The 16278-nt window shown below is 34.5% G+C and overlaps 1 protein-coding gene across 1 annotated transcript in view; it reads right to left on the bottom strand.

Annotated features, from left to right (window-relative positions):
* The window catches only part of LOC117115962 (exosome complex exonuclease RRP44-like), a gene marked incomplete at its 5' end in the record, with an annotated part of 19463 nt that extends 4227 nt beyond the window's left edge, over positions 1–15236 (bottom strand). The window contains 16 exon segments of the mRNA XM_033259853.1: positions 443–663; positions 1747–1903; positions 2732–2818; positions 5214–5341; positions 6636–6785; positions 7138–7239; positions 7845–7961; positions 8480–8626; positions 9021–9158; positions 9745–9870; positions 11620–11775; positions 12191–12358; positions 13171–13259; positions 13867–14075; positions 14789–14883; positions 15174–15236. Coding sequence (XP_033115744.1) covers positions 443–663; positions 1747–1903; positions 2732–2818; positions 5214–5341; positions 6636–6785; positions 7138–7239; positions 7845–7961; positions 8480–8626; positions 9021–9158; positions 9745–9870; positions 11620–11775; positions 12191–12358; positions 13171–13259; positions 13867–14075; positions 14789–14883; positions 15174–15236 — 2153 coding nt within the window.
* Between the last annotated feature and the right edge of the window lie 1042 nt (positions 15237–16278).

A 16278-nucleotide genomic window follows, 5' to 3' on the forward strand; every position in this document is an offset into this window, starting at 1 on the left:
TCACACGTAAAATCAGGAGCCATGACATCGTACCTATGTTATACTACGGAACTGTTTAGCATGTCTTCTTCGATAATATCATGAATATTCATTATTTTTTTAATTTTAAAGCTGTTGGTTGGTCATTTAAAAACCCATTTATGGAGAATAATTAAAATATCGCTTCTGCGTTAGCGCCCCCAACTACGAGAATATCTAAAATGTATAATAGTGACCAACAGAGGGCTCACTACTTATTGTTTATATTGAAACCGCCGTGATTTGCTTGCATATTTAAATGAGATAACAAGGTTGTGATATTGGTCAATAGAACCAGGAGACATCCCTAACTTCAAAAAATTGTACTCGTATGCATTAATTTTCAGATGAAAGAGTAAAAATTATTCACCAATAATTAAAAGAATTGAATGTTATTTCATTTTCCAATGATTATGATATTTACCTTCTAATTGGTGATGTAAAATGCGTGTAAATCGGCGCTGCCAGACCAAAATGGTGGTAATCAGATTCAGGAACAGTACCGCTACTGAAATACAACGCCTGCGTCATACACCGCGTAGTCATCATGCGAAGCAACGTATTGAAGTAAGGCCGGTCTGGCTTGACAGCCGCATCTAACGAGTCTGAAAGCGCCTTGCCGCTGTCAATCACAATGGTAAAACCCTGGATGAAAAGTAATGACAGATAATTATGTCAACCTCGTAAAAACAGAAAGTCTGAAGTTGAATGATGAATTAATTTATCCATTTGTTCAAATTCATAATGCTTTCTTTCTTCTAGATGGCTGCATACAAAGTTCCAGTTTTGAAACTAACTTATATTGGAGGGGTTTAGTGCAGCAGTTTTGTTTCTCAACCGAGGTCAGAGGTTCAATCCCTTGCTTGAATTTTGCTTGAGCAATAACTTACAATTGTCTCTCTCCATCCAGGAGAGCACAAGTGGGTACCTGGTAGGTTCACGCACAAAATGCGCTGATTATAGCTGCAGCATTATGGATTCTCCCCAGGGAGCTGAGTATGTGGTTCATATGTGCTTGATCCAATAATAATATGAAGTGCTTAGAGGCCTTTCAGACATTGAAGCACTATAGTCTAACATATTAAAACCTTGAATAGAAGCCCAAAGGGCTTAATCTGGAGAAGAGGCTCATCTCGAATTGAAGTATCCTCTTTAGTTTGCAAAATTAGCTTCGAAAAGAAGCCCATCTCGTAAGAGCAACAAAATAAATTAAAAACATGCTTGGTTAGTTTAGGTATTTAATGCCAGTTAATACACTCCATGATGATACAAACATTACAGTGGCCCTATTTACTGTTAATAGCAGTAGTAATTCTCAAAATTTACAGCATTCATTTTGAAATGAATCCCCCCTCCCCCTCTTTACCTTGCGAAAGTAGCCTCGAAAAGAAGCCCATCTTGAAAAAAAGCCAGTCAAAACCCAGGTTTTACAGTATATAATTAGGAAATGTAAAAATGAATAAACATATTAATTAAAAACTGTCTACTCAATAGATAATGTAGTTCCAAAATTTATAATATACGAATCAACTTTAATACTTTAATATGGTAAGCTCTACTAGTGTGTTATGAGAAACATTAACAAAGTTTGTGTTAATGAAAAACTCAAATAGTTTAAGTGCCACCTTTCCTTTAGCATTCCACAGCAAAGTTAGCCCTTTTAGACTATTTGAAAACCTACCCTCTTGGAAATGGAATATTCTACTACAAATATTAAGACAAATTTACCATAGACTTGGCTGCTTTGATAATCGTGTCAAAGTTTGAAGGTGGAGGAATGGGATGTCGACGCAAGAGAGCACACTCCGAGAAACTCTGCAAGATTCGCTTCGCAACCGAGATGTTCGCAAGCAACATGAACTCCTCGACCATGGAATTGGTGTCTCTACGATATAAAGCGATAAAATATGATCATTCATTTTATGTTCATTTATATATTTCATTAATTTTCATAATACAGTATTGATATCTTTTTCACAAATCTGGCTGTATCCAATGGGCCGGGCTTAGAGGAATAGCCCATTATTTGTTTCATCGATGTCGAATTATGAAACGTGTAGGCTGCCGGCACTGAAAAATCTGATGATTAGTGCCTTAAATTTATTACAAAAATGTAAATACAATAATGTTATATTGATTATTATTGTATATTTTTGGATAATATTCATCTGCTCCAAGTTTCTTTTCTATTCTTCCTTCTTTCTTTTCTTATTACTTTATTGATTTAATACTGAAAATTAATAAACATATAGCTGGGCTAAAGGTACTAGAACTTAGGCCTACAACTTATATAAACATTGTGTGCATTGGATACTCAATTGAACACAATCCAATCTTCCTATATTCAAAGCCGAAGTTAGCTGGTCTTGTGCCAATCAAGGCCATTTTAGGTAGGCTTTCTTCATAAAGGCTTCTACGAATGAATGACTTGTTGAGGAGCAGGAAATCAAGTTATCAGTTCCCAGTACTGCCTGATTATAAATCGACAAGAAATCTACCGATAGCTGATATCTGATCATGGTCTCATCAAACATATTTAAGGATGGCAGACATTCATTTGTGTATGCTAGGCCAATTGACAAGTGCTTGAGCCACAGCTCAGTGTTGGCCAATCCTAGAAGGTGAATGCACCATAACCGTTGTTATTTTGTTTCTTTGGTAGCTGGTGTTGGCTTTTGAATAACTGCGAAATATAAAACCAAAATATACGTACCGCATCTGCTTAGCTTGCACGTCAATGGGGTCATGCGTCTCTGAATCGATGTTAAAACGAATCTCAGCCGAAGCTAATGTCAAAGCTCTGATAAGAAACAAAGGCAGTCATAGCAGGTTTAATATACCGTACACATATAAAAAAATGTTACTAAGGTTGTGAGGCAATATAGCTATTGAGAAATTTTACTAATTACTCCCAAACTTTTAAATGCACTTTACTGTACCTATCTATTGATGGTCTGTATTGTCCTTCTTTAAATTGCTTATACATCAACGCAATATTATAATAACATACTTACCCCCTCCCTCCAGTCAAACCGAAAAATAAACAAGAGGGAGATTTTAGATAAAGAGAGGAAAGAGGAAAAAAGGAGCACACCCATGAGTTCAGTAGCGATCCAGCAGTGGGCAAAAGGAGAGCTTGATTATTTACCACTTCTTTACACCAAACATGGTGGGCTGAGGTGGGCGTGGTGGCATGAACTTCATTTTGTGTCCTCCCCCCACCTCAAGAATCCTCTGGATCCACTCCTGACCCACCCACAACTGACTACTACCTAGAATTTGTAAGTAATTTAATTGATAGCATTTTTAAATGTATGTGCACTTTTGACTAAATCTCATTTTAATCATTTATTTCAAAATCAATTCAACATACAATTAAAGAAAATAAACATTACGTATTATAACATACAGTCGAAATACTTAAGTTATGTCAATTAAGTTAAACAAATCAAATATCAGAGTATGTATCATTGAAAATGAAAAAGGGATAAGCAAAATAGGCAAATGAACAACAAATGCCTTAACTCATGCTCTCCTTAATAAAAAAAATAAAAGAAAGATAATAAAAAAAAAAAAATATATATATACAGTATATATATATATATGAAATAAAATTTGAAGTAGTTGCATGATTAATTAAAGTTACTGTAGAAATAAATAATTACATTATTGTTCCATTATTAGAGTACTATTGTTATTATTGCAATGAAGTAAGTGTCTACTATTTTAGCACAATATATTCATTTCATATTTTGTCTTCTTTTTTCCCTTCTTTGTTCTATCTGTTTCTTTTTCCATATTTGTAATAATTGTTTATATTTACAACCCTAACCCTAATTTAAACACAGCTGTTACTAAAATTTGATAAATAGTTTATAATTCTATCAAATGAATTTTAAATTAGAATAAAAATAGCTGTTTTTAAAGTCTAACAAAAATATTTAACATACTACAAAACGAATATTAGTTAGTGTATTTTTTTTATTAACGTAGCTTTGTCAAGATGTAAAAAAAAGCTCTTATTAAAATCTGATGAACAATATTCATAATTCTACAAAATGATTATAGTAATACATTTATATTTATGTACAGTACTGTCACTGAATGTCAAAATATAAACAGCTGTTGTCACTTGTAAATAATTGATACTTTGGTACAGAACAAAAGTAACTCTGGATTAAATTAATATTTATATTGTTAATAATTAGTCTATATCACTATTGAGAAGCTTAATGTCCCAACAAAGAACGAGGTAAATAGAGCAAAGCAGAGGTGTATCTATGGCGGTGCACAACCCCCCCACCCTCTCTCAAAAATCGTCCCCCTCCCACCCATTGCAAATTTTTGAAGCAAAATATAGCATGCTTAAGTAGTTAGAAATCAACTTATATTGCCAGTGAGTGCCCCCTCCCCCACTTAATCACTGAGTCCTCACCATTGCACCACCATCAGCCCCGTTTTCCCCTCCATCGAAAGAAATAAAACACTGAAGCAGTGTTTTATCAGACAATTTGTAACCCCTCCATTGCAAGACTACAACATACACCACTGAAGCAAAATGCTTTACCAGACATTCTACAACATGTAATGAATAAAACCTATCAACATTCAATGTGAGAACATAAACTGCCTACTTATATGGGCTTAGAGAGACAATCCTATACATAACATACCTGTACTAAAATACTACAAAGTAAATGATGGCTTTTACAACTTATTACAGTAATCTAGTAAGGAATGATGATTGTAATATAGTGTATAAATGATGATGGCAATAATGATGATAATAGTAATAATAACAATAATAATAATAATAATAATAATAATGGCTGTGATAGTAATAACAACAACAATATAATATAATCTCAAAACTATATTTTAGGTATACTGTGAATGCATTCCTTTTAAAATGTTTTTTACCTAATATCATGAATTGTTTATTTTTATATTTCTCGATTGTTTTGATTGTATTTTTACCTTGCTGTTGTGTTTGAAATAAAAAATAAATGAATGAATGAAATAAATGAATGAATGCCTTACCCTAAAAAAAAACAAGCAATATTCACAGCAAGCAATCAAGATTTTGACGTCAAAATTTATTAGCCCGAAACACAAACCACTGTGCAAACCAGTTTCATATATAGTATATTGCAATGTTTTTATTTATCTAGCCAATGATAATTACTGCATCTTACCCATTGCTCATCCTCCCTCTTTTCAGTATCTTAGCCAACTTGTTCAGGTTACGCAGACTTAACGTTAGTGCATCGGACTGCGACTTATCATCTATCTTCAACTGTGCTTGCTCGTATGTATACGCACTCTGAAAAATAATAAATATTCAGGACTTTTTTAATGTCACCAGCAATACAATCTTCACCACCAGCACAAGCAACACCACAATCATAACATCCGCAACCATTATCTTTTTCAACCTCCAATATCCAATATCAACTGTGCAAATCGCTTGTGTCCTTGGGCAAAACATTTTATCTACGGTTGCCTCTCTTCACCCAGGAGTACAAGTGGGTACCTGGTAGGTTCGAACACAACTGCACTGATTACTAGCTGCAATATTATGGAATAATAATATAATTTAATAATTCAATTTGGTGTTGAGTATGTGTTCTATATGTGTTTGATCCAATGACCGGGGTAGTAATGTGAAGCGCTTAGAGGCTTTGTGCATGAAGCGCTATATAAGAACGACATATTATTATTATTATTACCACGTCCACCACCACTACTATGATCATCACTGCCCTACAACAATTAACATCACCATCATCATCAGAAGTATGGTAACCATGGAATTCCCCCCCACCATTATCATCAATACCATCACCATTGTCAGGATTACCACTACCACATTTCGACCACCACCATTATCATCAATACCACCGCCTCGTCAATAACTACTACAACCACAATAATCATCGGCATCAGTTATCATTGTGTTAACAACAACCGGTACCTAAAACCACTACCAACACCATCATCACTATTTTATTTATTTTATTTTATTCCTTTCAGTACAGTGCAACAAACAAAACAAAATCAACAAAGAAAGGGGAGGACTGAGGAGTATCAAAAGTGGTACAAAAACTACTATCACCAGATGTGGTATGCCCCTCCAACTCCAATTTCAACATTAAAACACAAATTAAATAAAAATGAAATTTGCCAATATAACAATGAAAGGTCAAGATTAAATATTAATACAAAATAGATTTATCAAATATTTCTTCTAGGCACTAGAATGTCAACGTCATCTGCCACGGCACCTATAAACACCATTACTAGGACATTTAACACAACTACCTTTACCATCATCATTGCTACCAGCATCACTACCACCACCACCACCATCACTAGAATGTCAACATCTACCACGGCACCTATGAACACCATTACCAGCACATTTAACACTACTACCTTTACCATCATCATTGCTACCGGCATCACTACCACCACCACCACTAGAATGTCAACATCTACCACGGCACCTATAAACACCATTACCAGCACATTTAACACAACTACCTTTACCATCATCATTGCTACCAGCATCACCATCACCACCACCATCATTTTCAAAATAAAAAATTAACCCTTACCCTTGAGCAGATGACACTTTTACAAAACCTTGTTGAAACCACTTCAGCATCCTCTGTCATCTCCCAGATACAGGAGAATGCAAAGCGCTCCTCTTTCTCACGTAAAGAACACAGATTTGAACTCAGCAGATCAGGAACCATATCAATCCTCTGGGAATACAACGGTAAACATCCTCAATTAGGAAAAATATTTTCGAAAAGGGTATCACATTATGACCAAATATCTTAAAACATGATAGTGTTCACCGTGATTTCTAGATGCAAATTCTGTAATAATGCAGTGTAGGACACCCTCTTGCAATTACAATTACTTTTGAACTTTGACACCTATGATCTACGTGGAAATTCTGGAACAACCACCATGTCGAATAGACCATTATAATGCAAAAGGTTTGTGACGGCAGCATATATGCAGGGTTAACATACATTAGAATAATACATTATGACATAAGTATACAGAGGGCAGCATACAGTATATCATAAGTTCTCGTAAGATCCATACCTTGTCTACAAGATAGACTGTTGTTCCCCTATTTGCAGCTTCGTCGTCCAAGGCATTCCCTGGCTTGATGAAATGACTCACATCAGCAATATGGACACCGACCTAAAAATAAAAAAAAATATTCTTCAAGAAATAAATTATTAAAATATACAGCAAACTCATTTGTTTGTAGGAATTGAAGACTTAAACACTAGAAGTTTGTCTACACTATCAAAGTTTATGTGATATGCCCATATTTGGGTATATGACATCATCATGCACATATAATGTGCACATCACATTTATTTGTCATGAAATTTGATAGTGAGGACAGAGCCTTAGGCTTAATAAAAATGACAACTTATGCAGGTTTTTATGGTTGTCAACTTGGGTTTATTAGGGTGAGAGAAGCAGTCATTTGATGGTTATAGGATGTTTTGCTTAGCTCCAATCCTGTTCTAGAACTAATGATAGAGGGCATCACCTCTGTGACAGTCCTCTAAACATCTGCCTGACCGGCCCACTAGCCCGATGAAGTAATGATGATAAAAGCTTAAGTAAAGCAAAACGTAAAGTACAAAAAACATAAAGGTCTGTACACACTCAAATTTCATGAGACAAATACTTGTGATATGAATATATTTGGGTGTAATGTGAAATCATCAGGCAGAATTGTCACATAATATGTGATAGTGTGAATAAAGCTTTAGAAAATATTTGCTTCTAACCTCCAACAGACCATTATCCAACTTCCTACAGTGCAACGCATCATCAATATCCGTGCAACCGGGTGGATCCACGCTGCATATATCAAGATGCCGCAGATCCTCACGACTTTCATAATCCTGCAAAGAACAGGAGGTCAATAAGCTCATGAATATTCAAAACTCATAAATAAAACATTTAATCTCAATTATAAACAATCATGTGTAAAAACACTTTACTGGGCATGCAAATTATTCAGCTACTTTGAAAACAATATACTCAGTTGCTAGTGCAGACTACTTTAGTCTAATGTGTTTCTAGGGAAACAGTAATTGCGGAGCTCTAAAGCCAGACAAGCACTGTCAAAATTTTGTCTATCAGACACATCTGACAATATTTGACATGAATTCTTAATATGTTTGATCCAAGTTAATCTGAGACGATTAAAATCTTACCAAACTCAATGTATGTCGAGTCTGACAAATAAACCAAAATTACATTGTATTGTATATGCTTATCCTTAAGTGAATACTTAATCAGCTGTAAAGTGGAATATATGAATTTACAACTAAGTGATGTATATACAGAATGTTGTATGCAATCACATTTAACAAATTTTTCAGGCAGATTTCTTGTGTAAACACAAAGCATAGTTTACCTCTTGTGTGATGGTCCATGGAAGTTTGGGTAAAAAGCTTAAAACGTTTGAGGAGAACACTTCATGTGGAATGTCATGTTCCAGTAGAAGTACTTCGTTCTCAGTCTCGCGGTCTCCAATCTCTCCGAGCTTTTTCACAAAATGACCCTAAATGAACATTAAAATATAAAATATTAAGCAATCAGAATAGTTATGTATCATACACAAGTGAAACATTATTTATACGAAGATTAGATTAATGCAAGAAAAAAGATTTTTGAATGCAATAATCTAACCTACTGTATGTATAACTATTTTCCTCTAGCGCTATTCTAATTGCTTTAAAGTCAATCGTCCTCTTTTCATAATATAATCAAAGTGTTGTAGTCAGCAGTTGCTATAGTGATGTGATCAGTATATATATTGCTGTATGTATATTTATTATAAATCAATCGTTACATTATCCATCTATCTTTAATGTTATTTTCTATATTGAAGGGTGCAATCATTTTCTTTGACAAGTTTATTTAATCCTTACTCAACTTTTTAACATTTAACTTACCAAAGGGTATCTAGAATTTCTAGGCCAGCTATCTATTGACACTACTATTCTACAGCCTCTGAGGGACTCAAATTGCCTTGTTTCTATTCTCACTTTTGGAATTCGCTTCTCTGCTGCTATGAAAAGATGTCGTGTGCCCTAGATATCAAATAAAGATAAGCAAGACAACTATTATTAGTACACAATATGATATTTTAAAAGGTTTATAGTTTATAGCCAAGTCAGTCAAGCTTAACTGGCAGTGTGCACTGTGTGTGTGTGGGTGGGTGGGTGTGTGTGTGTGTATGCAGGGGCAGATCCAGAAATGTCCAAAGGCATTCTGGGCTATCATTTTTTTCTTTTTCTCTCTTTTTTTTCTTTTTTTTACCTCTCAAAAGGGGGAGGCCGGGGCCAGGCCGCCCCCCTCCTAAATCCGCCCCTGGTATGTGCTGGACCATGGATATGCTTTCATCTCTTTGGGTCCCCATTCAATTCTATCACTCAAATAATTAATAAGGACTACTTTTGAATGAATCCCTCTCACAAATGTATGCTGCACTGAAGCCAACACAAATGTTATTATACTGTTATAGTGCTATGGCAGTTAACAGGTCATTTACAATATGTGATAGAGGTATATCAAGGAAGTAATTAAGTTCGCTGATTGACATATCCTTGGCACTCGAGCCTAAAGAAATGAAATAAAATACATAAACTATGAAAGGTTAGTCGAAAAAAAACTTACTTCTTTCAATAATGATGGTTGAAGAATTCCACAGTACGGCCGCCAGTTACGTTTGATAATACCGACAACTCTACCGGTGGGTTCTCTAAGTTCCTTTCTCACTGGGTTTTTCTCCGGATCAGATTCCTATAGAGACAATGACAGGACGTCTCAGTTTACTGTCACTTAATTCACCTCAAAGTAAACTTGCTGATTACAGAATGACGCTTAAACACTGTCCACATTATAAAAAATTTATGTAACATATTTGTGAGCATATGACAATTATTTATCACATGAAATTCGATAGTGTGGACAGAGCTTCAGTGGTGAAAAATAAAATCTGTCTAAGATTTGAGCCCAGATCCCAGCAACTAAAAAGCAAACAGTGTTGCTATGATTCAACAATGCAAATGTTTTTATGCTAGCCCAAATTATATAACTCTCACAGAGCTGTGAGTAATTCACTCACTCACACACACACACAAGGGAAAGGAGGAACCCCATTTGAGGCATGTTGTGGCAAAATGGCTAAGTTGTAGCAAAAATGTAAATTCAAGTTATTGGTATTTTCAAATACCTGAGTATGTGATCTTTGAAATGAGGGGGTCATATATTCATATTGGACATTTCAAACCTAAGTTATTGGAAAGTGAAAGTACAGTACTCTTAGAGTCAAGATAAACAGGATTTTGAGTAACTGCCTTTTAAAGTTATTTGTGCATACATTGTTTAATTTGAATGAACTATGAAAAATAACATTAAATAAACAATTTGTTAACCACTTGCAGAACTAATACTTTGGGATATGATTAATAAGACATTAGACTGTTGACCTATAGTGAAAAACAAATTTGGATTTTTTATCAATTTTTTGAGCTCCCATATTTTATAGCTCATTTACTCAATACTGGACTGTGCAACAACTTTACCATTTCGCCAAAACATGCCTCATTTAACAACTGAGATCTTGATTTTAAATACTACATCATCACTATGATATTCTCAAGACACAAATTTAAAGGGAATGGGATATAACATCAGAAGGAATACTAATGAAGTGTACAGTATATGTTTTTGTTGGTTTTTTTTTACTATTTGGACCTTCCCAGAGTGGCGATCAAACTTAATGACCAATCAGAACACAGCCAGGAATATGTGCTTGAGCCCCAAATGCATGTGTCTGCATACATATTTTTTGGGAACCTCGGCAAAAAATTCAAGGTGCAGGGCTTAGCGAAAAGTCCATTGTATGGGTTTTCAAAGTCACTGCAGGTTAATTCTTATCCAACTTTTTTTTACTAATGCTGTTTATCATTTGTTCACAAAAAGTTTATTATCAAATATGATTTGACGCAACGGCCCCATCTTAAAACATAACTTACATTATACCGAGTAAAGACTGATAAGATCAAATGAGGCATGTTGTGGCAAAATGGCTAAGTTGTAGCAAATATTGAAATTCAAGTTATTGGTATTTTCAGATAAATGAGTATGTGATCTTTAAAATGAGGGGTCATTCATAGAAATTGGACATTTCAAGTCTAAGTTATTGGAAAGTGAATGTACAATAGTCTTAGAATCAAGATAAACAAAATTTTGAGTAATTGCCTTTCAAAGTTATTTGTGCATACATTGTTTAATAGAATGAACTATCAAAATAATATTAAATAAACAGTTTGTTGACCACTTCCAGAACTAATACTTTGGCACATGATTAATAAGACAATAAACTGTTGATCTATAATGAAAAGCAAATTTGGATTTTTAGACAATTTTTTGAACTCCCATATTTTAAAGCTCATTTACTCAATACTGGACTGTGCGACAACTTAACCATTTCGCCATGACATGCCTCAAATGATATCTAACTTTAATAGCCACACAAACACTCACATTTTTAAAGTCATCGTCGTCAAATTCATCTTTCTTGGAGTTGTCCACCATTACTAATGATGACGGACAAGTCCATTCGTCTTCAGGTAGCATCTCTACAGCAACAACATCCCCATGAACTGAACGGTTCAAATTAGCCAAACCTTTGATAAATACCTGGAAATGATGTACAGTAAAAATATATTTTAAAAGTAATGAAGGCATTTTGAAGAAATTAAAAGCAACAGAAAAGCTAATCATGTATTCTGAATATTTATTTTATTTGTTACACGTTGTGCTTTGCATTATTTAGTGTCGGTCTAAGCAGTCAAGTTTCGAAATTAAATAATACTTTTTAAACTGAAAAAATAAAAATAATTAAATGAAATGGAAATGATGTAAAACATATAAAAAACAATTGGCAAGCTGGCATTGACCAGTAACTATGCCATTTGGAACGCCAGACACTTTCCCGAGTGGGTGAAATGTCGATACTTCCTCTCAATACTGTATAATTTAGAAAAATCATGTTTGTCATTTATTTAACAATTTTAATCTTTAATCATAAATAGATTTACTTATTATAACTGACCGCTTTCTCTTGATCCTGTATATTTACACTTCCTTCTTTGTAATTCTCTCTACTTGCGTGAAACGTGCCCTGAAGATACTTGCCCAACTTAATCCCCAAGTGAAGCTGGTTGCCTACAACGTATTCTGGAAACATTACTTTCCCTTGTACCATAATGTCCGCATTTGCCTTATTAACGTAATTATGTAACAAGAAAAATGTTTTAGAAATCATATTCAATAACATCATTTTATTAAATATTTTATCAATATAGATTAACAAAAATCAGTTTGAAATGAATGGATGGATGAATTTATTTGGTGTAAACACCAAAAATAACCCACAAAAGTCTGAAGACCTATTTCCAGTGAGACAATCCCCTTCTGTGTTTTTTGAATAGCACATGGGCCATAATGCACACGGGACCAACAGGTTAAACGTCTCATCTTAAAGACAGTGCACAAACTTGAATTTTAGCCCTCCAGCTGAAATACAAGTTGAGCAGCGATGGGAATTTAACAGGGGATAGGAGACCTCCACGGTTCAGCGCACTGACAGACAGTGGCTACCACAAGTTTAGCCGACTCTGCTCTTTTTTATAAGAAAACCATTCAATTTAGGAAAGGCAAATCGGGATAATGCACTGGTATCTTTAATGAAAACAAATTCAATGCTAGAAAACAAGGTAAAAAAATCAACAACTTTCTACCTCACACTATGTCAACACCTGAGTATGAGTAGGCCAAGCTGTCACAGTAAAAGTGGCAGTCTTAAATAATAGGTGGCAGTCTTAAATCATAGTTGGCCATCCAAAAGACGGCCAAATGGCTCGCTGGCTAACCACTTGATTCCTAGTCACTTTCAAGGACAACAGGGTCCCACCTTGTCTACATAGTTATCTGACCACTCTCTCCTTTTCACACTGACCACCAAGGTATTACAGTACGTCTACCTTAGGCACTTGATCAATTCCTCACTTGCATTGACCACTAGGCCTTTACCTTGTCCATCTTCTGTTCATTCTCGGCAATCAATGCCAGTCTATCAACTAACTCAGGCTTAGCAGTCAACGACTTCACATATTCATGAACTGAAAGAAAATGACCAGAAGGGTTGTTGTAATGCAGTTATTAACAAATACATTTTTATTATATTGTATGTACTGTAGCAGAGTAGAGGTAGAAAATCTATTCTAGCCCTATGTTCAAACAATTTAACCTGGTATTAAACCTTCCACAAACTATTTGAATGAGGGCCCAGTTTGGCAATTCAGATACTTATCCACAAATTCCTAATTCACAGAGCCAGCCCAATAGTGCATCATTTTGGGACTGGGATTTCAAATGTAAATAAAAAATATACATTACGACAAAATCATAAATCACAATGGTGATTTCAGCCTCATAGTACTTCATTGTATCATGACAGACAAAATATGCAGATTGAATCATAATTCCTTATAATGTTAAGAAACAGAATTGATCTAGCTGATTTCGGTGATTTCTGTCAGGGCTTCGCAGATCCACCTAAATATGTTGGTGACTCACTGTTGGGTCAACCTACAGTTTGTGGAACGTTTGTTTAAACGATATACGTAGTAGAACGTCACATACATTACATAGACGATGTTTTTTACTGAAATGCTTTACATCCTGAAAACATAAGATGTAAAAATATTGAAAATAAATGTACAATACTTGTGTAGGCCTGCAGTCCGTCTCCGATTGCTTTTTCCCGATTGGCCTGATCATTTGTCAGCAGAACAACTTTTACATGATCATTCTGATGGTCAGGGTGCCGCTTACACCTATCCAGATGACCATTAAACCAGCTAGTGGCATTCCTGATTGCACGGTCATTGTAATCATTAGCACTCTCACCACCCTCTCTTTCTATGAAAGTGTCTCTTTGAAAAAAAAAAGAAGAAAAACTGGAAACTGAATGAAACATGTTGAGAAAAAAAAAATTAAAATTACCAGCTTTTAGCGTTACATTTTAAAATTTTATATACTTAATTTTATATCTTGGTCTGTGCAATTCGGGATCGGCTGCTATCAGAGGTGTGACTTGTTCACCTGTTGACCTTTTCACGTGAAAAATACATTCACTGGGTATAGAGGGAAAGTTTTTTTCTTAAATGTTGATGGGCTTTTTGGGTAGGGGGTTTGTTTGACCGGTGTGGTTTTCTCTATCACTGGGTTTGCCAGAACCCCTAAAACTCCCTGTCTATGTCCTGGGATGTCTTCACTGCTTGTAAGGCTGTGGTCAGGGATGGATTGTGTGACCATGTCCATGGCAAGACTTTAAAGTTGTAAAGAATGGCTGGGCTGTGAGTTGCAAAAACAAGACTTTATATTGGTGTTGTAGTATTCAAATTTCTGTGTAATAGTTTTGTGTCTCAATCCTAGAATCCCAAAACATATTTTATATGTCTTCTCTATTATTTTTCATGTTAAATCCACGATCAATCTCTTATTAAATGTTGTACTTACTATCATTTATTCGGAGAGTAGCATGGCTACTGCCCTGCCGATATATTATTGCAAAATAGAGTTATTTCTTTTTAATATTGTTTTCATGTAAAATCCAATGTCTAATTATAATTTTTTGTATGCTTACTTATGATGTTCGTTGGTGAAAACATAGAATTTCTTCTCCTTGTTTGCGATGATATCACGTATTCTTTTATGTGCTGGCAGGCTTCGATGTTTTACCTGAAAAGTTGATCAAAAGTATTGAGAATAAACAAAATTTTAAACTATAAAACAATCCACTATCTAAATAAGATCTGTCCACACTATCAAATCATATTCGACAAAGAAACTTTGTATGCCCATATATGGTCATGATGTGATGTCATCATGACCATATATAGGCATGTCACTTCTGTTTGTCAAATAAAACTTTAGAGAATCATGGGTTAAAAAATAATAAGCTTTTTATGACATGAATATAACAATAACATTATGTTGTAATTGTGTACTGTACAATACCGTGTACTTGCCTCTTTTTGCACAGTCTGTAGTATGATAACATTTTTAATCAGGTCATCTTCCAAAATGTCAACCTATGAGTGAGTAAAAAGGCATTATGATTAGTGTTGAAGAAAAATTGACCTTCAAATGAACTATAAGACATCCATTAATGTCATTATTCTGATACTATACCCATAGGAAATAATATACCAATAAACATTAATTTAACTATAGAAGCTCAGAGAGGCCATCTACAAGTTATTACATTAGAATAATCTTAATAACTATAGAAGCTCAGAGAGGACATCCAAAAATGTTATTTCATATGAAGAAAACTGTAATCGTAAATAACACTCAATTTCATGGTGCAGTGGAACACTATTATTAAGGACACCTCCAGGAACTACCGTAAAAAGTGTCATCTCAATCATAGAAGTGTCCCCTGAATAGGGGTTGGTCATTAGTTCAAGTAAATGATATACTTTTTGAATTGAAAAGTGTCCCTCAAAGTATGAGTGTCCCAATAAAGGGGTTCTACAGAACTTATCATACATCAACTATAGTATTTTCTGACAAAGAGAAGCAAAGGCTTATACTTCCTATTGTCAGTCTTCTGAGTGTTTTGTCGTTTATTGTATCTGATTTTATTTTTGTATATTTATCTTATATATATATATATATGTATATATATATATATATATATATATATATATATATTATATTCTTTAACATAATAATAATGCTTTAAATGATGGTAATTAAAATATGTTTCTTTTTCTACATTGTAATTTAAATTTATATTTATACTGCATTTTCTTTGTGTTTTGTTGTTCTTTTGATCCCCACATCGCATAGAGATCCACCAGTAAATATATATGTATTAAGTCCTTTATTCGAACACTGTATTTACCTTTCTTTGTTGATTTATATATGATTAAACAGTGTTAACGGCTACCTTGATTTATGTTATATGCACCTATTTGTTTCTAGCCATACCTATTGTGTAATAGAGTGTATCTGGTGGTATTTGAATCTGTTCAACCATGAAGCCTCCATGGTCTAGTGGTTATGACACTCGCCTTGACAGCGAGAGGTCGCAGGTTCGAGTCCCGCCAGAGGCATTTTATTACACAA

This window comes from Anneissia japonica, unplaced genomic scaffold (genome assembly GCF_011630105.1).
Source record: "Anneissia japonica isolate Jap-2015-1 unplaced genomic scaffold, ASM1163010v1 scaffold288001_len57874_cov148, whole genome shotgun sequence".
Lineage (NCBI taxonomy): Eukaryota > Metazoa > Echinodermata > Crinoidea > Comatulida > Comatulidae > Anneissia > Anneissia japonica.